The 20,017-nt window shown below is 51.0% G+C and overlaps 1 protein-coding gene across 5 annotated transcripts; it reads left to right on the forward strand.

Annotated features, from left to right (window-relative positions):
• The first annotated feature begins 12,460 nt into the window (after positions 1-12,460).
• SLC39A3 (solute carrier family 39 member 3) lies at positions 12,461-18,276 on the forward strand. 5 transcript variants are annotated; one of them, XM_082456860.1, is made up of 3 exons: positions 12,461-12,570; positions 14,039-14,377; positions 17,348-18,276. In XM_082456860.1, exons 2-3 carry the CDS (start codon positions 14,168-14,170, stop codon positions 18,080-18,082), a joined length of 945 nt encoding a protein of 314 aa, XP_082312986.1. In that variant the 5' UTR covers positions 12,461-12,570; positions 14,039-14,167; the 3' UTR covers positions 18,083-18,276. The 5 variants fall into 5 exon arrangements, with proteins under 5 accessions (XP_082312986.1, XP_082312988.1, XP_082312984.1 ...); XM_082456862.1 differs by having other exon boundaries at positions 14,135-14,377; XM_082456858.1 differs by lacking the exons at positions 12,461-12,570; positions 14,039-14,377 and adding exons at positions 12,756-12,895; positions 13,188-13,303.
• The last annotated feature ends 1,741 nt before the right edge of the window (positions 18,277-20,017 follow it).

Consider the following 20,017-nt stretch of genomic DNA (forward strand, 5'->3'; position numbering starts at 1 on the left):
CCGGCGAGGAAGGCGGGGTCCTGGCCGCCCCGAGTTCCCGATCTGCGTTTCTGCAGAAGTTAATGCAGTAAACTGGCATTTACGTGGCTCCAGCTACCTGTCTGGGGAAATGGTTCCTTTTAAAAACATTGAGATATAATTCACATGACATAACATGTGCCATTTAAAAACGTACAGGGACTTCCCTGATGGTCCACTGGTTAAGACTCCACGCTCCTAATGCAGGGGACCCAGGTTCGATCCCTGGTTGGGGAACTAGATCCCACATGTGGCAACTAAGAGTTTGCATGCCACAACTAAAAGATCCTGCACGTGGCAATGAAGATCCCACGTGCTACAACTAAGACCCGGTGCAGCCAAATAAATAAATATTAAATAGATAAAAATAAAAATGTACAATTCAGTAGTTTTTAGTACATTCACCATGTTCTGCCACCATCACCACTGTCTAAACCCCCAAAAGAAGCCCCGTCCCCATCAGCAGTCACCCCCATCCCCTTCCCCAGCCCCTGACAACCAGGAACCCACTCTCTGTGTCTCTGGATTTGCCTGTTCTGGATGTTTCCCATCAATGGAATCACACCCTGTGTGTCCTTCTGTTTCTGGCTTCTCTCACTGAGCATCATGTTCTCAAGGTCCATCCACATTGCGTCATGTATCAAAACTTCATTCCTTTTCATGGCCTAATAACATAGGAACTGGTTCTTAATCCTGACGCAACATTTTAATCATTGATGGAGCTTTAGAAAAAGTACCCATAAAAGTTAAGTGTTTATATAATGTTGCATCTGGCGGGGAGGACATTGACAAGCCACGTCTCCCTCACACGAGTCACCAGTCATCAAGCTCCTGCTGTGTGTCAGGTGTGTAGCACCTCTTCTCCCATTCTTCAGAGGAGGGGTTTTTATCCTGAACCCACAGGCCCAGATGCAGAGCGTGTTACCTGCCTGCCTCCAGAAAGCCTGTTTGCTTTCTGATACATGTGCCTTCATCCTGCCAAACCCCATCAAAGGCTTGGTATCCGTTATCTATTTCTTTTTTTTTTTTTTTAATGGATGGGATTTTTTTTTTTTTTTTTTTTTTTTTTATGGCTGTGTTGGGTCTTCGTTTCTGTGCGAGGGCTTTCTCTAGTTGCGGCAAGCGGGGGCCACTCTTCATTGCGGTGCGCAGACCTCTCACTATCGCGGCCTCTCTTGTTGCGGAGCACAGGCTCCAGATGCGCAGGCTCAGTAATTATGACTCACGGGCCCAGCCACTCCGTGACGTGTGGGATCTTCCCAGACCAGGGCTCGACCCCGTGTCCCCTGCATTGGCAGGCAGATTCTCAACCACTGCGCCACCAGGGAAGCCCCGTTATCTATTTCTGCATAACAAAGCGCCACGAACTCAGAGGCTTAAAACAATACACTGGTTACTTCCTAGTTTCTATGGGTCAGAAACCAGCAGGGCCTCTGCTCAGGGTCTCAGCCAAGGCCGCGTTCTCATCTGCCCACAGTTCGCTGGCAGAGTTCAGTCCTTATGTTGTGGGTTGAGGCCTGGCCTCCCTCAGCTCTGCACCACCGGGGCCTCCTGTGTTCATTTCCTGGGGCTGCCATAACAAATTACTACAGACTCGGTGGCTTAAACCAACACACACTGACTCTCTCGTAGTTCTAGAAGCCAGAAGCATGAAATCAGTTTGTCCAGTCCCAAAGCAAGGTGTCACAGGGCAGAGCTCCCACCAGAGGCTCCAGAGGGGGAGCCTTCTTGTCTCCCCCAGCTTCTGGGGGCTGCGGTGTCCTGGGCTTGTGGCCGCATCACCCCAGTCTCTGCCTCTGTCTTCACCTGGCCTCTCCCCTTTTGTCTGTGTTGAATCTCCCTCTTCCTCCTTCTTATAACAGCCCTTGTGATGACACTGGACCCCCCCCTCGGGTGAGCCAGGATCATTCCCATCTCAAGGTCCTTAATTTAAGCCCACCTGCGAAGTCCCTTTTGCCATATAAGGTACCATACTCACAGGTTCCAGAGATTAAGACATGGACATCTCTGGGGCTCGATAGTCTTCCACAACCACCCCCCTCCCCGCCATGGCCCCTTGTTTCCTCAAAGCCAGCAGGGGAGAGAGAATCTAGAGGGAGTCAGCTAGCGGGACAGAATCTTAGGTACCATGATGGAATCTTGGGAATGGCAGTCATCACCTATACTGTTGGTTAGAAGTGAGTCGCAGGTCTCATCCACACCAGACGGGAGGGGATTACGCAGGGCATGACCACCAGGAGGTGGGGGTTATTGGGGTGCCTTAGAGCCTTCCACCACAGGCTTGAGCTTGGCCAAGTCTTCCAGCCAACCAGAGGGACCTGATTGCCTAGCCTCGCAGCCTCCATAAAGGGCTGTCACATTCAAAAGTGAATCAGCAGGTCCCAGGTCTGGCAGGAGTCCCGGCATCTTGGGTCTTCACTGACCCTCCCCACCACCAACCTGGCTCACCTCCACATGGGTCCCAATTTACGTCAATCCATTTGAGCAAGAATTCTTCAGAAAGGAGAGAGAAAAACCCCAGCATCCTTCTAAGGCTTTACAAACCTTCTAGAACGTGTTTTCGGCAAAATCTTAAAGCTTCATGGCGCCAGTTAAGCCTGTTTCCTCCTTGTCTGTGATTAGCAACGATTGGCTGGTGGCCCCCAGCTCAGAGGGGAGGATTAAGTGGTCCCCACCTGGGCCAAAATCATCTGAGAATCCTTATCACTGGTACCTGCATCCCACCCCCATAAACTCTGACAATTCACCTAGGGTGGTGATTGTCCGCAGGGGTAACCCTGCCTTTCCAGGGGAAACTGGGCGATATCTGGAGATATTTTGGGATGTCAGGACTGAGAGATGCTCCTGGCATCAAGTGGGTAGGGACCAGGGATGCTGCTCAACACCCCACAGGGTTTGAGAACTACTGGTCCAGTCTATGTAGTCTCCTGACTTTATTAAGCCAGGCCCCTACTGGTTCTGCATTTTAAACAAGCATCTCAGGGGATTGGGACACAACTGTTTGGAGAAGCCCACGTTGAGAAGCACCGGTGGGCACAGGAATAGGAGCTGTATCTTCCAGGAGCATCTACCTATGCCCCTTAGGTCTTCCCAAACGATCTCTGTTCCTTCTCTCCCATCCTGTGTGTCCATCGCTGGGAGGCCCTACAGAGCCTCTTCCAAACTGACCCCACACCCAGTCTAAGTGTTCAGGAAAGATCCAGAAATTCTCTGTTTTGGAACCGCTGGAAGTGCGGAGAAGAAGGAAAGGAAACAAAAAACAAAAAAAAAAAGGAGTAATTGTCAACAACTCATCCCAGAAGCCCAGAAGCCATCAGCTTCTCTATGTAACTTGATGAGTTGTGTATCACGGAGAATCACTGCTTGATCCCACACGAGTTAGAAATAGGATATTTCTGAATATTGCTGTCAGAAGTGCATTGAGTAAAAAAAAAAAAAAAAAAAAGGCAATTAAACATAGATTTAGCATAAATCGTGCCTTGGAGAAAGCTTCCAGGAATAGGTTGAGCCTTGAGATGTAAGGCAGCTGCTGCTACTGTTGATGGGGTTAGAAAGGCTCCGTTCTCTGCATTTCCACACCCTTGGTGCATAATTCCTAGGAGCAAGACTGCAAATCTCACCCAGATTAAGTCCCATGAGGCAACAAGGTGGAAACAAGGTTTGTCTCTCTCTTTCACAGAAGCAGGGGGTATCACCTGGGGGGCAATTCTGCCCCCTAAAGACACCAGGTGAGGGACTCTCCTGGTGGTCCAGGGATTAAGAATCCGCCTTACAATGCAGGGGACATGGGTTCGACCCCTGGTCAGGGAACTAAGATCCCACATGCTGCGGGGCAACTAAACCCACACACTGCAACTCCTGAGCGCTGGAGCCACAACAAGAGAGTCTGCCACAGCTAGAGAGCCCATGCACTCTGGAGCCCGTGTGCCACAGTGAAAGATCCCGAGTGCCGCAACTAAGACCCGACGCAGCCAAGAATAAAATAAATAAATATTTAAAAAAAGACACCAGGTGATGTCTGGGGGGACCTCTGTGGTTGTCATAGTGGGGACCAGGGGTACTGCTCCACACCCCACAGTGTCCAGGACGGCACTCCCGCCCCAGAGAATGACCGGGCCTTGAAAATCAGCAGTGCCAAGGCTGAGAAGCAATGTCCTGCAGTATTACTAACACATAGTAGGCCCTAGATAAATGTGTCAAAGAAACAAATATACCAAACAGTTTTGCCACCAGCAAAAATGTATAATTTATTCAGGGGAACTCCCTGGCGGTCCAATGGTTAGGACTCCCTGCTTACACTGAGGAGGGCCCAGGTTCAGTCCCTGGTTGGGGAACCAAGATCCCCCAAGCTGGGCAGAGTGGCTAATAATAATAATAATTATTATTATAATTATTTGTTCACTGGCTCCAGAGTGCCCCTGTATCATTTCAGCACAGATTTCATCCCAACCTAGGTAACTTGGAAACCCCAAACTGAGTTGGCTTCCCCACCCGACCCGACCCCTCCCCCAAATCGACCCCAGCCCTGCAAAATCAAGTTATTTCAAAGTCAGAACACACACTGAGCCCTCCGGACGTGGCCCCCGTAGATGAGGAGCTGAGGCCACCAGGGGGCGCGCCGGCGCCGCTGCCTCCCCGACGGTGCCGCCTCCATCCCTGCGGGCCGCGCGCAGCATCAGGACCAGAAAGAACAAGGCTGAGTCTAACCCTGAAACCACCCGGGCTTGAGCCTAGAAACGGCCTGCGTCCTAGAGACTGGGGTTGCGCGTTTAGAGCTGATTCCCCTTTCAGAATTTTAAGTCCTCCTCACCAGGGATGTTTTGTGAGGCTTTGTGCTGTGGTAGGGCTGCCATCCTGCATTGCATGATGGGATATGGGGTCAGAGATGGGCTCAGAGAATGTGAATTCCTTCGGGGGTGAGGTTGAGGGTACCAACCACAAATTCTGCTCAGCTCACGCTGTTCCCAGGTCTTTGTAAGCTCCTGCGGACTTAGGGTGTCCATCCTTCTCTCTCGCTCTCATGACTGTGCTTCCTAAATTTTTTTTATCAAAGTGTAACATACAGGCACGAAAGTGCACACATTATAAGCAAAGAGCTCAATGAATTTTCGCAAAGGGAGCACCCCGCAACCCCCCACCCCTTGTCATTGGCACCCAGACCAAGAACAGACCCCACGGCCCCCAAAGGATAAGACCTCCACTCATGACCCCCAAAGGATAACGCTGCCCCAGTGTCTATGCCAGGGGTTAGTTTTGCCTGTTTTTGAAACGTAAACAGATGGAATCTATGAAAGGTGAAACCAGAAAGATGGCAGAAGAAAATATAGAATATGGACTTCCCTGGTGGTCCAGTGGTTGACTCCACGCTTCCACTGTAGGGGGCATGGGTTCGATCCCTGGTCAGGGAACTAATATCCCACATGCTGCATGGCAAGCATATATATATATATATATAAGCATATAAATATATATATATATATAAGCATATAAATATATATATATAAATATATAAATATGATTTGAGGCAGGCAAAATTTTCTTGAAGAGAACACCAAAAAGCACTATGGTAGTTAATTTTATGTGTGCACTTGGCTAGACCACAGCATCCAGACATTTGGTCAAATACCAGCCTAGATGTTGCTGGGGAGGTATTTTTAGATGAGATTAACATTTAAATCAGTCAACTTTGGGTAGAAAATATAAGATGGATGGTTAGTGGGAAGCTGCTGCATAGCACAGAGAGATCAGCTCGATGCTTTGTGATGACCTAGAGGGGTGGGATAGGGAGGGTGGGAGGGAGGCTCAAGAGGGAGGGGATATGGGGATGTATGTATACATATAGCTGATTCACTTTGTTGTACAGCAGAAATTAACATAACATTGTAAAACAATTATGCTCCAATAAAGACGTAAAGAAATAAAACTTTGGGTAGAGAGATAACCCTCTAGAATGCGGGTGGGTCACATCTAATTAGTTGAAGGCCTTACGAGAAAAGACTGAGGTCTCCCCAGAGAAGAGGGAATTCTGCCTCCAGACACCCTTGGGACTCAAGCTGCAATGTCAACTCTTCACTGGGTCTCCAGCCTGTCAGCCTGCCCTGCAGATTTCAGACATGCCAGCCCACATGATTGCATGACCCAATTCCATAAAGTAAATTCCTCTCTCTCTCTGTCTCTGTCTCTGTCTCTCTCTCTCTATATATATAGATAGATAGGCATCCTATATTGGTTCTGTTTCTTTGGCGAACCCTGACTAATACAAGCTCTAACCATACATTAAGCTCTAACCATACATTAAAAAAAAAAATCAACAAATTGGACTGCCTTAAAAGAGAGAGGAAAGGTGAGCCATTGAATGGGTGAAGGCATTTGCAATATATACTTGACAAAAATATGAAGTACTCCTAAGAATCAATAAGAAAAAGAGAAGTAACCCAATTTTTTAAATGGGCAAAACAGAAAGGCATTTCAAAAACCAGGATATGCAACTGACCAATAAACACATGAAAAGGGACTCAATTTCATTAGCCATGAGGGGAACACTAATTAAAACCATAATGTGAGGGACTTCCCTGGCAGTCCAGTGGTTAAGACTCCGCGCTCCCAATGCAGGGGGCCCGGGTTCGATCCTTGGCCCAGGAACTAAGATCCCACATGCCGCAACTAAGCCTGCACGGCCGCAGCTAGAGAAGCCCGAGCACCACAAAGAAGAGCCCGTGCACCGCCACAGAGACCCAGTGCAGCCAAAATTAAAAAGCAAAAGAAAACAAAACAAAAACCATAATGTGAGATGATTGCACCAGAATAGCTAAAATGAAAAGACAAAAACAAGTGTTATCACAAAAGTGCATTGAGGGTCTCCAAGACTCAGCAATGATCGTCCTCATGGCTGTGGTTTACGAGAAGATATGAAGCAAAATCAGCAGAGGGAAAGGGCTTGGGGTGGGGTCTGGGGGACCAGGCACAAGCCTTCAGAGCCCTTTCCCAATGGAGTCCCACAGGATGCACTTAATTCCTGCTAAACGAGACGTGACAGCACGAGGGGGGGATGTGGTTCCCAAGGAGGCTCACGGAGACCTGGTGCCCGGGGTTCTCTCTGGGGGGGTCTGTGCACTCAGGCACCTCTGCCCAGCACAGCCGAGGCCCCAGACTCTAGGAGGACAGCAGGTGTTCAGCGTAAACCACGTGTTTGCACAGACAGTGTAGGGACAGGGAGCCCCCTCCCCGATGACTGAGGGTGGCAGGTGCCCCCAGAGTCCAGTTCCAGACGCTGCTGAGGGCCTTTGCAAACACAAAAATCTTAAGCCTGCTATGTTAACTCTTTTCTGCACCAAAAGGGACAAGCCAGCTGTATATGAAGTTCTAAAGCTGAGCGTTTGGATACCCTAGAAACCCTGGATGTACAATTCCCCGCCCCATGGTTGTTTGCCCAACAGCAACGTGCATGAATGGCCACCCAGCGGCAGGCAGAGGAAGGTTGGGAGCAGTGCCATCAGAAACTACCTTGTTGAGCAACCATGGCAGAATGGCGGTTGCTTGGGAGACGGGGGTGGGGAGGGGCAGGAGGACATTTTTTTTCAGGGGGTGTAGTTTATGTTCACTATCTTGATTGTGAGGATGGTTTCACAGGTGTGTACATATATCAACACTTATCAAATTGTATACTTGGAATATCTATTGTTTATTGTACGTCAGTTACACCTCAATAAAGCTGTTCAGATGGTGGGCTTTTTTTTGTTTTTTGTTTTTTTTTGGCCGAGTCACGCGGCATTCGAGATCTTAGTTCCCTGACTAGGGATGGCACCCGTTCCCCCTGCAGTGGAAGTGCGGAGTCTTAACCACTGGACCGTCAGGGAAGTCCCTGTTCAGATGATTTTATTTCCTATTTCTCTGATTATCTGTATGGCTTGAGCATATTTTCCTATATGTATTCACCTCTTGTATTTGTTCTCCTGAGAATTGTCTGTTCCTTCCCTTCCCTTCCCATTTTTATTTTTTATTTATTTAAAAAAGAATAAATGTATTTATTTTTGGCTGCGTTGTGTCTTCGTTGTTGTGCATGGGCTTTCTCTGGTTGAGGCAAGCGGGGGCTACTCTTCGTTGCGGTGCGTGGGCTTCTCATTGCGGTCGCTTCTCTTGTTGCAGAGCACGGGCTCTAGGCGTGCCGACTTCAGTAGTTGTGGCACTTGGACTCAGTAGTTGTGGCACAGGGGCTTAGCTGCTCCGCGGCATGTGGGATTTTCTCGGACCAGGGATCGAACCTGTGTCTCCTGCATTGGCAGGCGGATTCTTAACCACCGCGCTACCAGGGAAGTCCCTCCTTTCCTATTTTCATTTTAGGATGTTTGCTTGCTATCCAAAGCTCGGTCTCATCTATTATCAACATTTCCTCCTGGCCTATCACTTGTCTTTTTATCCCATTCATAGAGTCTTTCACTATGGGAGATTTTTGAAGTATTCAATGTAGTCAGATTTGTCAGTATTTTTTTTTTTTTTTTATTGTACTCTGACAGTACCTGCTCTTAGGTAGGTCCTGGCATCTAGGAAGCTTTCAAAAATATGTCTGAATGAATAAAAGCCCGAAGCTTTGCAGCTTCTTCTCTGAGCAGTCTCATGCTCTAAAGAATTATGAATAAATATTGCACATTACGAATTCTCCTATAGGAGGGAGTCTTCCTGTGGGCACTTACCTGGTGTGCTGTTATTACGGACGATCTTTTTTGTTATTGTTGTGAATTACGGAAAACAGAAAAAGAGTCAAGTCACTTTGTGTCTAATAATAAAAATAGCTACCACACAAAATACAATGGAACACTACTCAGCTGTGAAAAAGAACGAAATAATGCCATTTGCAGCAACATGGATGGACCTAAGATTATCATACTAAGTGAAGTAAGTCAGACAGAGAAAGACAAATACCATATGATATCACTTATATGTGGAATCTAAAATGTGACTCCATTGAGCTTATCTACAAAACAGAAACAGACTTACAGACATAGAAAACAGATTTGTGGTGGCCAAGACGGGGAGGGGCAGGGGAGGGTTGGATTGGGAGTTTGGGATTAGCAGATACAAACTATTATAGATAGGATGGATAAACAACAATGTCCTACAGTATAGCACAGGGAACTATATTCAGTATCCTGTGATAAACCATAATGGAAAAGAATATGAAGAAGAATGTATATATATGTATAACTGCGTCACTTTGCTGTACAGCAGAAATTAACACAACACTGTAACTAATAAGGACCTACTGTATAGCACAGGGAACTCTACTCAATACTCCGTAATGACCTATATGGGAGTAGAATCTAAAAAAGAGTGGATATATGTATATGTATAACTGAGTCACTTTGCTGTACAGCAGAAACTAACACAACATTGCAAATCAACTATACACCAATAAAAATTAATTTAAAAAACATTGTAAATCAACTATACTTCAATTTAAAAAATAGCTACCATATATTGCATGCTTATAATGAAGCAAGCTCCGTGCAGGCAGAAAGTGACATTAAACGTTAAGAACTCATAGACATCTCATACTTAACCTCTGCAAAGCCAGACTTAGACTCTTGACTCCTCCAATGTCTGTGCCTCCTCCACTCTTTCCTATTTTAGTGAATAACACCAGGATCCATCTAGTTGCTCAAACTAGAAAACTAGAAGTCATTCCCGACACCTCCTACTCCTACGGCCCACAGACAAACCAGGACCAAGTCCTGTCAATTCACCCAAGATATTTTTCAAATTCATCCACTCCCTTCCACCTCCCACCTACACCTAAACTAGCATCAGTTCTTGCTCAAATGACCCAACTGGTCTCTCTGCCTTCATTCTCGCTCCCTTACAATCCTTTCTTTACACAGGACTCAGAATAACCTTAAAACATCAGTTGAATCACAACCTTCACCTTCGTAAAACTCTTCAATGAGTTTTCATCATTGACTCACATTCATCGATGGGGAAATTCAGATGCCTTAAAATGGTCTCTGGGACCGTCCTTGTCACTCACCAATATTCAGACAGCCTGGCTTTCCAGTTCCTCCAATATTGCAAGCTCCTTTCTACTTTTGCATCAGACATCCTCTCTTCACCCCTTACTTCTCACTGCTCTTTATTTGATTAACACAGAACTGTCTCTCTCTCTCTCTTTTTTTTTTTCTTCATGACACTTAGTACAACCTACAGTTTTCCCTTTACATATATGTATTGGTTATCTTTTTTTTTGATGTGAACCATTTTTAAAGTCTTTATTGAATTTGTTACAATGTTGCTTCTGGCACGTGGGATCTTAGCTCCCCAACCAGGGATTGAACCCGTACCCCCCCCCCCACTGGAAGGCAAAGTCTTAACCCTTGGACCAGCAGGGAAGTTCCTGTATTGGTTATCTTTTGCTGCATAACAAAGTCCCCCAAAACTTAGTGGCTTACGATAACAACGTTTATTATCTCACAGTGTCTGTGGGTCAGGAATCCAGGCTCACTTAGCTGAGTCCTCAGCTTCAGGGTCCCTCAGAGGCTGCAATCAAAGTGTCCACTGGGCATCAGTCCTCTGAATGCCCAATGGGAGCAGGATCCCCCTCCAAGATCACTCGTGGTCATTGGCAGGATTTACTTCCTTGTAGGCTCTTGTGCCAAAGGTCTCAGCTGTTGGCTGGAGGTCACCCTCACTTTCTTGCAATGTGGGCATCTTCAGCATCTCAGCTTGCTTTATCAAAGCACGAAAGCAAAAAGGGAATAGAGGGAGTTGTCTAGGAAGACAGAAGTCAGTCTTCCGAAACCTAATCATGGAAATGACATCCCATCACTTGACAATATCCTATTTGTTGGAATCAAGTCGCTGGGTGCAGCCCAGGCTCAAGGAGAGGGGATTAGACGAGGACATGAATCCTAGGATGTTGGGATCATTTGGAACCATCTTAGAAGTCTGCCTAATAATATGCTATTATTTCATTAATACTTGTCTCTCCCACTAGACTGTGAACTGTGAGGGCATGGGCTTTTTCACTCCATTTTATTAAAATTTTCAAAAATTGTGATGAGATATACATAACATTAAATTTACCATTTTAACCGTCTTTAAGTGTACAGTTCAGTGGTATTAAGTACATTCACATTGTTGTGCAACCATCCCCATCATCCATCTCCAGAACTTTCTCATCTTCCCAAACTGAAACTCTGTCCCCAGGAAACAATGACTCCCCACCCCCTCCCTCAGCCCCTGGCCCCCACCATCTACTTTCTGTCTCTGTGGATTTGACTAATCTAGGGACCTCCTATGAGTGGGATTACACAGTATTTATCCTTTTGTGACTGTCTTATTTCACTTAGCCTGATGTCTTCCAGGTTCATCCATATTGTGGCATTCTCCACTTTATTCTTAGCAACTTTCCCTATGCCTGGCTCATGGTAGGCTGACAATAAGATTTTGGTTAACCAATGAATACAGTCCTCTCTTTCATAAGTCTGGTTGCTTTTATGGGGCAGTGGATCAAGCCATTTTTTAAAAAGATGTCTCCTTCTCCTCACCTAAAAAATATCCGTTTGACCCAGCAATTCCACTCCTGGGTACACATCCTTAAAAAAAACCTAAAATAGCAATCCACCACCCAGCACTCCTTTTTTTTTTTAATATATTTTAATTTTATTGGAGTATAGTTGATTTACAATGTTGTGTTAATTTCAGGTGTACAGCAAAGTGATTCAGTTATACATATACATATACATATATTCATTCTTTTTAAGATTCTTTTCTCATATAGGTTATCACAGAATATTGAGTAGAGTTCTCTGTGCTATACAGTAGGTCCTTATTGGTTATCTATCTTATGTATAGTAGTGTGTGTGTGTGTTCATCCCAAGCCACCTCCCAGCACCCTGATAACCCTTACTGGGCTCTATTATTCCAGAGCGCTTGTCACCTTCTGCCATAATTTTATTACTTATTATGTTTGTCGATTTTCTGTCTTCTCCTAGAACGTAAGCTCCAAAAGGGGAGAGATCCTTGTTTTGTTGACAGATGTTCTCCTAGAAAAGGTCCTGGTACATAGGAGGCAGAGATGTTGAACGGATAAATCTGCATCTTAAACCGACGGGAAGGGCATCAGCAGCGAGGACGCTCCGAAAGAGACAGTCACCCGTAGCAAATCGTTTTCTGACAATGGCCAAACCTCGATCCGAACGGGATTCAGCACCTGGAACCCCTGGACAGCTCTGGAAGCCAGACGCTGACGGAACCATTCCCCTAGGGTCGGAGTTTCCCGCCGGAGCCGCCCGGTGCCTGTACCCGCCGCTCTGCGGGAGGAAACTACTTTCCCTTGCCGGTAGGAGAGGTGGAGTCGCGGGGTGAGTGGCAGCCGTAATAGCCAATGGCATGGAGAACTTGGCTCGCTGCGCTTGGGGCGGCCAATGGGCAGGGGCGCGGGCGGGGCGTGGGCAGCTGCGCGCCGAGCCGGGGCTAGACCGGGAGCGCTGCAGTGGGGTCGACACGGCGTGGCGGTTGAGCGGCGGGCGGCTCCGGCGGGCGGGCGAGGACCCGGCGGAGGTACGTGTGGGCCGGGCCTGGGCGGGGCTGGGGCCGTGGGCGGCCCGGGGCCTGGCGGGCTCTGCCGCCTGTTAGCCGAGGCCCCGCCTTTACTGGCGATCTGTGTGATTTGCGTCCGGCTCCGCCAGCGGAGCGCGACTTGTCCCCTCTCGAGCGGGGCGCCCAGTGCAGCGCGGGACACACAGAAGGCGCTCAATAAGTGCTGAGTGAAAGGATGAATGAATGAGCCCGTCCCCGCTGCCCAGCCCCATCAGCCCCCGGTTTGAGGGCGTCCAGGCCACCCTCACCCCCACTCCACAGACTGGGGCATCCCGACACTCGGCAGGTATTTATTGGGCGCCTACTGTACCTGGCTCTGGGCTGAGGAAGACACACTCCCTGCTCCCGTGGAAGTCGCAGCCCAGGGCGAGTGATGACATTCAGGGACTTTAAATTATGTAGTTCCCTGTAGCTCCAATGATACCAGGGGACGGGGTAGGAGACCCCTCTCCACTGGTGGCATCTGAGCTGACATGGGGACGCGGGCAGTGAGAATTGGGAGGTTGGGGAGAAAGCCTAAGGACAGGGGAGCAGCCGCGGTCCCTCATTCTAATGGTAACATTTTCGGGTCTATCTAGGGCGAGATCTGCTTTACTTTGGCTCATTGAGTCCCCGTAAAGAGGTCCACATGCTTCAGCTCATCCGTTTGTTCAGCCAGCGGTTACTGAGCATCTGTTCTGCGCCAGGCCTTGCGGTGGGTACAGGGGATGCCATTTAGGGCAGGGGGAAGCCCTCCTGAGGGACTGAAAGACAACCATCATTGGAAGGTCAGGGGAGAGAAGTGGTCCAGGCCAAGAGAACAACAGGTGCAAAGGCCCTGAGGCGGGAATGGGCTTGCCGGTGCAAAGGCCCTGAGGCGGGAACGGGAACGGGGAGGTGGAGCCTGAGCTGATGGTGCAGAGCCTTTGACTCAGGGCAAAGCCTTTGGATTTTATGTAAGGGCGGTGGGACCCAGAACATTCTGCAACAATGGATATGTTCTCTGTCTGTGCTGTCCAGTACGGCAGCTGCTAGACTCAAGTGGCTATGGAACACTTGAAATGTGGGTAGTGCAACTGAGGAGCTGAAGTCTACATTTTATATAAATTTTTTTTTAATTAAAATAAATTTTTTTGGCCGCGCCACATACAGGATCTTAGTTCCCCAACCAGGGATCGAACCTGTGCCCCCCGCAGTGGAAGCGCGGAGTCCTAACCACTGGACCGCCAGGGAATTGCCTACATTTTATTTAATTTTAATTAACTTACACAGACACACGCGGCTAGCGACTGCCGTGTTGGACAGTGCAGCCGTGGAGAATTTTCTGCAAGAGACAGGGAAGTGTGCTAGGCCTGGAATGGGGTGAAGTACTGGGGGTGATGGGCTTGGTTGCTCTAGCTGGTCAGATAACCAATCCAACAGCTGACGTGGTTGTCTCTGACATTCACAGTGGCTGGACTGAGGCATGAGCCCCTGGCTGCGTGGCTGGGCCCCGTAGCGCATCGTGGGAGGGGAGTGTGCGCCCACACATGGTTTGGCCCTGCAGTGACCGGTGACCGGAGCAGCCCGGGCCGCCGCCATGGTGAAGTTGTTGGTAGCCAAAATCCTTTGCATGGTGGGCGTGTTTTTCTTCATGCTGCTGGGCTCCCTGCTCCCCGTGAAGATCATCGAGACGGATTTTGAGAAGGCCCATCGTTCGAAAAAGATCCTCTCACTCTGCAACACCTTCGGAGGAGGGGTCTTTCTGGCCACATGCTTCAATGCTTTACTGCCGGCTGTGAGGGAAAAGGTAAGGCTCCCTGGGGTGGTTGCAGCAGCCCTTGGCACCTTATGGCCAATCGTCTCTGGTGCCTTTTGTTTTTTCTTTCCTTTTATTTTTTTTTGTAATTGAGATATAGTTGTTGTGTTTTTGTTTTTCTTTTTCTTTTGGCCGTGCTGCGTGGCTTGCAGGATCTTAGTTCTCTGACCACGGACTGAACCCGAGCCCTCAGCAGTGAAAGCACAGAGTCCTAACCACTGGACAGCCAGGAAATTCCCTAATTGAGATATAGTTGATGTACAATATTGTATAAGTTACAAGTGTGCAACATAGTGAGTCACAATTTTTAAAGGTTGTACTCCATTTATATTATTATAAACTATTGGCTATATTCCCTGTGGTGTACAGTATATCTTTGTAGCTTATTTATTTTGTACATAATAGTTTGTACTTCTTAATCCTCTACCCTTATCTTGCCCCTCCCCATCTCTGGTGCTTTTCAACCCTGATACCAAGCTCGGGGCCTTGACACTATAAGGGTGACAGGAAGTAGAAAATGAATTTGCTGTGTGACCATGAGTTGGTTGCGTCTCTTCTCTGGGTCTTATCTGGTAAACAAGGGGTTTGAACTAGACCTAGGGTTCCCAGCTGGTGGGCTCATCAGCCATTACTTGACCAGACCACCTGCCCTGGACACATGCACTTTGTCTTGAAGCTGGCGATTGTGGCCTCTCTTCAACTCCTGTATCAGTTAGCTACTGCTGCGTAACAAATTATAACAAACTTAGCATCTTAAAACAACACATGTTTATTCCTACACAGTTTCTGTGGGTCAGCAGTCTGGGCACCACTTGGCTGGGTCCTCTGCTGCCGGCTCTCATGAGGCTGCAATCAAGGTATCCGGTGGGCTGTGGTCTCATCTCAAGGTTTGACTGGGCATGGATTGGCCTCTGAGCCAATGTGGTTGTAAGGCGGGTTCAGTTCCTTCCTGGCTGTCAGACTGAGGGCCCAGTGTCTCCCTGGCTGTTGGTTGGGAGCCACCCTCAGTCCCTGGCCACACCGTGCCATTTGCTTTATCCACAAGCCCCATCCTGTGCCTGGACTCCTGATGTTGAGGGCTGGGAGGTGTTTTATGCTGCTAAGCTTGCGTTCCTCTGTTACACAGCGCGGGAAACTTGTGCACTTGGCGTCGGTGAGGATGAGATCGGAGTCCTCTCTGACACCCTCTGCACCCGCCCCCCCTGCCGTTTTCCACATTCCCGCAGTGCCACCCCTCTGGCCTGGACTGCTGCAATGACCTTGCCCCTCCCCATCCCCCTTCAGTGCTCGGGGCCCTCTCACAGTCCTCCCCAAACCACTCCTGGGCCACGCCCCTGCCCCAGGCTCCCCACGCCTCAGTGGGCCAGGCCCCTCCTCCTGGCTGCCCGCCAGCCTCAGCTAGAGTGTCTGCCTCACGGTCTGGTGTGGCTGCCACTCACCATTCCGGCTGGTCAGGTTTCAGTGAATTGAAATCAAACCCACTTCAGTGTGCCAGTCCTCAGCCGCACCAGCCACATTTCAAGTCCTCGTGGGCCACGTGAGGCCAGCGGCTTCCATATCAGACAGCACAGATAGAGGACATTTCCACCATCTGGAACGTTCTATGGGACAGCGCTGACTCAAGGATCTGACGAGGATGGCTGGATGTGCCGGCGAGCCTCATGCTCGTTCTCAGCACGTTCACCCAAGGGGGTGGAGAGGTGGGGGGCTCTGGAAACAGCCTCCGGTGTGTGGAAGCCAGCCCCATGCAGGCATCAGGGCCAGAAGCCCTGGCTGATATCCCAGTCTGGAGGCTGGAAGTCCGAGACCAAGGTGTCAGTGGGCTGGGTCCTCCGGCCGTGAGAGAGGGTCTATCCCGTGTCCCTCCCAGCTTGTGGGGATCGTCTGCGGTCCTTGGTCCCTTACCTTGTGGCTCCATCACCCCAGCTCTGCCTCCGTTGTCACATGGCCTCTCCCTGTGTGTCTCTCTTCTTCTGTCTCGGAAGGACACCTGTCATTGGATTAAAAGGACATCATCCTTATCCAGGATGATGTCATCTCAAGATCCTTATCTTATGAATGAATTTCCTGGGGTGGCCATAACAGAAGACCAGAGATGGGGGGCTTAAACAGCAGACACTTATTCTCTCCCAGGGCTGGAGGCTGCAAGTCCGAGACCAAAGTGCTGGCAGGGTTTGGTCCTCCTGAGGCCTCTCTCCTTGCTTTGTAGATGGCCACCTCTTGCTGTCTCTTCACATGATGGCTCTTCCTCTTCCTGTAAGGACAGCAGTCCTAGTGGATTAAGTCCACCCTCACAGCCTCCTTTTAACTGAATCACCTGTTTAAAGACCCTATCTCCAAGTATGGTTAGTTTTGTGGCACTAGGGGTTGGGAGACTTTTATATAGAAATTTCCTTTTGTTGGGGAGACACAATTCAGCCCATCACACCTCAGTTATATCTGCAAAGACCCTTCTTCCAAATAAGGTCACATTCTGAGTTTCCTGGTGGACATATCTTTTAGGGGTCATGATGCAGCCCACTACACTCTTTTTAAATTGGTTGACATAGTGGACATGACGTGAGGCCTAGTCCCTTTCTAATAGAGTTTTTATTTTTAAATATTTATTTATTTATTGCCTGTGCTGGGTCTTAGTTGCGGCATGCAGACTTCTTAGTTGTGGCATGCAGACTTCTCAGTTGCGGCATGCATGTGGGATCTAGTTCCCCGACCAGGGATTGAACCCAGGTCCCCTGCACTGGGAGCGCAGAGTCTTACCCACTGGACCACCAGGGAAGTCCCTTCATTTTTAAATCCATCAAGGATGAGCCACCACTCCTCTTTAAGACCTGTATGATTTGGGTATTTCTGCTACTTGAGAGGTGACGTCTGAAGAACCTGTTGCATGGGCAGTGGGGGTCTCGGCGGTCACGCCTCTGAACCTCTCCCCGTCTTTTCCCCCTCTCGCGCCCTCTTCTCCAGCTCCAAAAAGTCCTGAGTCTTGGGCACATCAGCACCGACTACCCGCTGGCCGAGACCATCATGCTGCTGGGCTTCTTCATGACCGTCTTCCTGGAGCAGCTCGTCCTGACCTTCCGCAAGGAGAGGCCGGCCTTCATCGACCTGGAGACATTCAACGCCAGCTCGGACGTGGGCAGCGACTCAGAGTACGAGAGCCCCTTCATGGGTGGCTCGCGGGGCCACACGCTCTACGGGGAGCCCCACGCGCATAGCCACGGGCTGAGTGTCCAGGAGCTGTCGCGCTCCAGCCCGTTGCGGCTCCTCAGCCTGGTCTTCGCCCTGTCGGCCCACTCGGTCTTCGAGGGCCTGGCCCTGGGCCTGCAGGAGGAGGGGGAGAAGGTGGTCAGCCTGTTTGTGGGGGTGGCCATCCACGAGACGCTGGTGGCCGTGGCCCTGGGCATCAGCATGGCCAGGAGCGCCATGGCCCTGAGGGACGCTGCCAAGCTGGCCGTCACCGTGAGCGCCATGATCCCCCTGGGCATCAGCCTCGGCCTGGGCATCGAGAGTGCCCAGGGCATGCCCAGCAGCGTGGCCTCCGTGCTGCTGCAGGGCCTGGCAGGCGGTACTTTCCTCTTCGTCACTTTCTTTGAGATCCTGGCCAAGGAGCTGGAGGAGAAGAGCGACCGGCTGCTCAAGGTCCTCTTCCTGGTGCTGGGCTACGCCGTCCTGGCGGGCATGGTCTTCCTCAAGTGGTGACCATCCCGCGCCGGGTGCCCGCCCCGCCCCCACCCAGCCGGAGCCTCGCCTCTCCCGAGGGTCCAAGCTCAGCTCCTGGGCTGCGCCTGCGCAGAGGGGCCGCCGGGACTGCACTGAGCCCCAGATCCTACACCCCCAGCCGTGGGGCACCGCTACTACTTTTACAAATTCTTCTCTTAAAAGTATTCACCAAAGCTGTGTGGCCATGTCATCCGCAGGCGTGGGGGTCTGGTGACTCACAGGGGAGGTGGCCCCGGGCGTCCAGGTGGGGTCAGACCCAGACCCTCCCCACCCCTAAGCACCGCCGGCTGTGGACGAGTGCGGGAGAGGCCAGCCTCTGTCCTCCGCTGCCCTGGCTACAGTGCCAACGCCGTAGCCACCCCCCACGCCTTCCCTGGAGCCCTGCAGCACGTGGCGGGCATGTCCCCAGGGTGAGCAGAGGGTCCAGTCGCTGTCACTTGATGCCCTGAGGGGTTTCTGAAAGGAGTCCGCCAGCCAGGAGCCTCCATTCGTTCGCGGTTAGCGGGGGTGATGGGGCTGTGATTCCTGCCACCTGAGGCTGTGCTTCTGGGGAGACGGAGGTTCCAGGGATCTCGGAGCCGCCCTCTTCTTCCCTGCTTTCTGGTGCGGCCGCCCTGCCAGGAGAGGTTGCTCTCCAGGGGCTGGGGTTCTGGGCCGGGCTGAGCTGCTCGGCTCCCCGAGGCAACAGAGCCCCAGGGCTGCAGAGAGTGCGGGCAGGCCTGGGGCAGCTTGGCCACAGAGTCTCCAGAACAGGACGACTCCCACAGGCCAGGGTCAGGGGCCATGTGACTCAGCTCCCCCCGCCAGACACAAATGAAGCTAGGACCCCCCTCGGGGAGCGCAGGAGCCTAACAGCCCCGTGGGGCTGGCGCGAACCCTCCCCTCCGTGGCAACAAGCTCTGTTAGTGTAGTCATGGCAACCGGCTCCTGCTCCCGGGCTGAGCCAGGGCTGAGGGCCCTTCGGGGGGACTTGACTGTGTCTGCCCCCAAGCCTGGAGACGTGGCCTCGGCTTCCCCAGCTCCATCCCATTACTTACACCCTTCCTGTCTTCTCACTTGTCCACTCGGCCATGAGGCCCAGGCTCCTTCCTAGAACCTCTGATTTCCTTCCTCTCACTCACGGTCGCTGCCCAGACCCACACTGGGGAGACCAGCTGTGGCAGTGGGGCCGTCACAGCTTCCCGGCGAGGACGGACCCCTCTGCCCCGTGGCCCTGGGTGCGGCGGGGCCTCCAGCCGGTCACTCCGGCCCGGTGGTGTTCCAGGAGCAGCTACTTGCTTGTCCCAGGGGGCGTCCCAGGTGCTGGCCTGCTGCCACCTGCCCAGCTCCGCGGGCAGGAGAGCACATAACCTCCGCCACGGCCCTAGCCTCATTTGGTGTCGATATGGCTCTCAGGGGGCAGGGCCGGGTGTCCAAGGCCCCCCACTTCCACTCTGTTGGGCGCCCACCCCACCGCTGCTGGAAGTATTGGGCCCATTTCCAGGAACTTCTGTCTGGCTTTTGCCAGGACCCACGTCTGAATCCCGCATGGCCTGACCCTGTCCCCATGCTGGGAAAGTGACCCCTGTGGGCGTGGGACCATCACCTCCACCTTGTCCTAAACCCACCCTTGCTGGTGACCCCTGCCCCTACTTCACTCCACCTTCGCCCCGGGTGGGCGGGATGTCATGGAGTTGCCGGATTCCAGAGCCTGCCTTCAGAAGGGTGTGGCCCATGGGACGGGGCTGGGCAGGGGCCCCCAGGGGCCCCGTCCCCCTGAATCCAGTAGGACCCCCCCCCCGTGGGTGCAGAACAGCCTGCTCCAGGCTTCCCCCCCTCCATACTCCTTCCCCTCCGTTACCTAAAGCACATGCACAGTAGGGTCCCCGCCCTCCCGCCAGCCATCAGCTTCCTGGGATGCCTGGGGACACCACA

This window comes from Balaenoptera physalus, assembly GCF_965194825.1.
Source record: "Balaenoptera physalus genome assembly, chromosome: 3".
Lineage (NCBI taxonomy): Eukaryota > Metazoa > Chordata > Mammalia > Artiodactyla > Balaenopteridae > Balaenoptera > Balaenoptera physalus.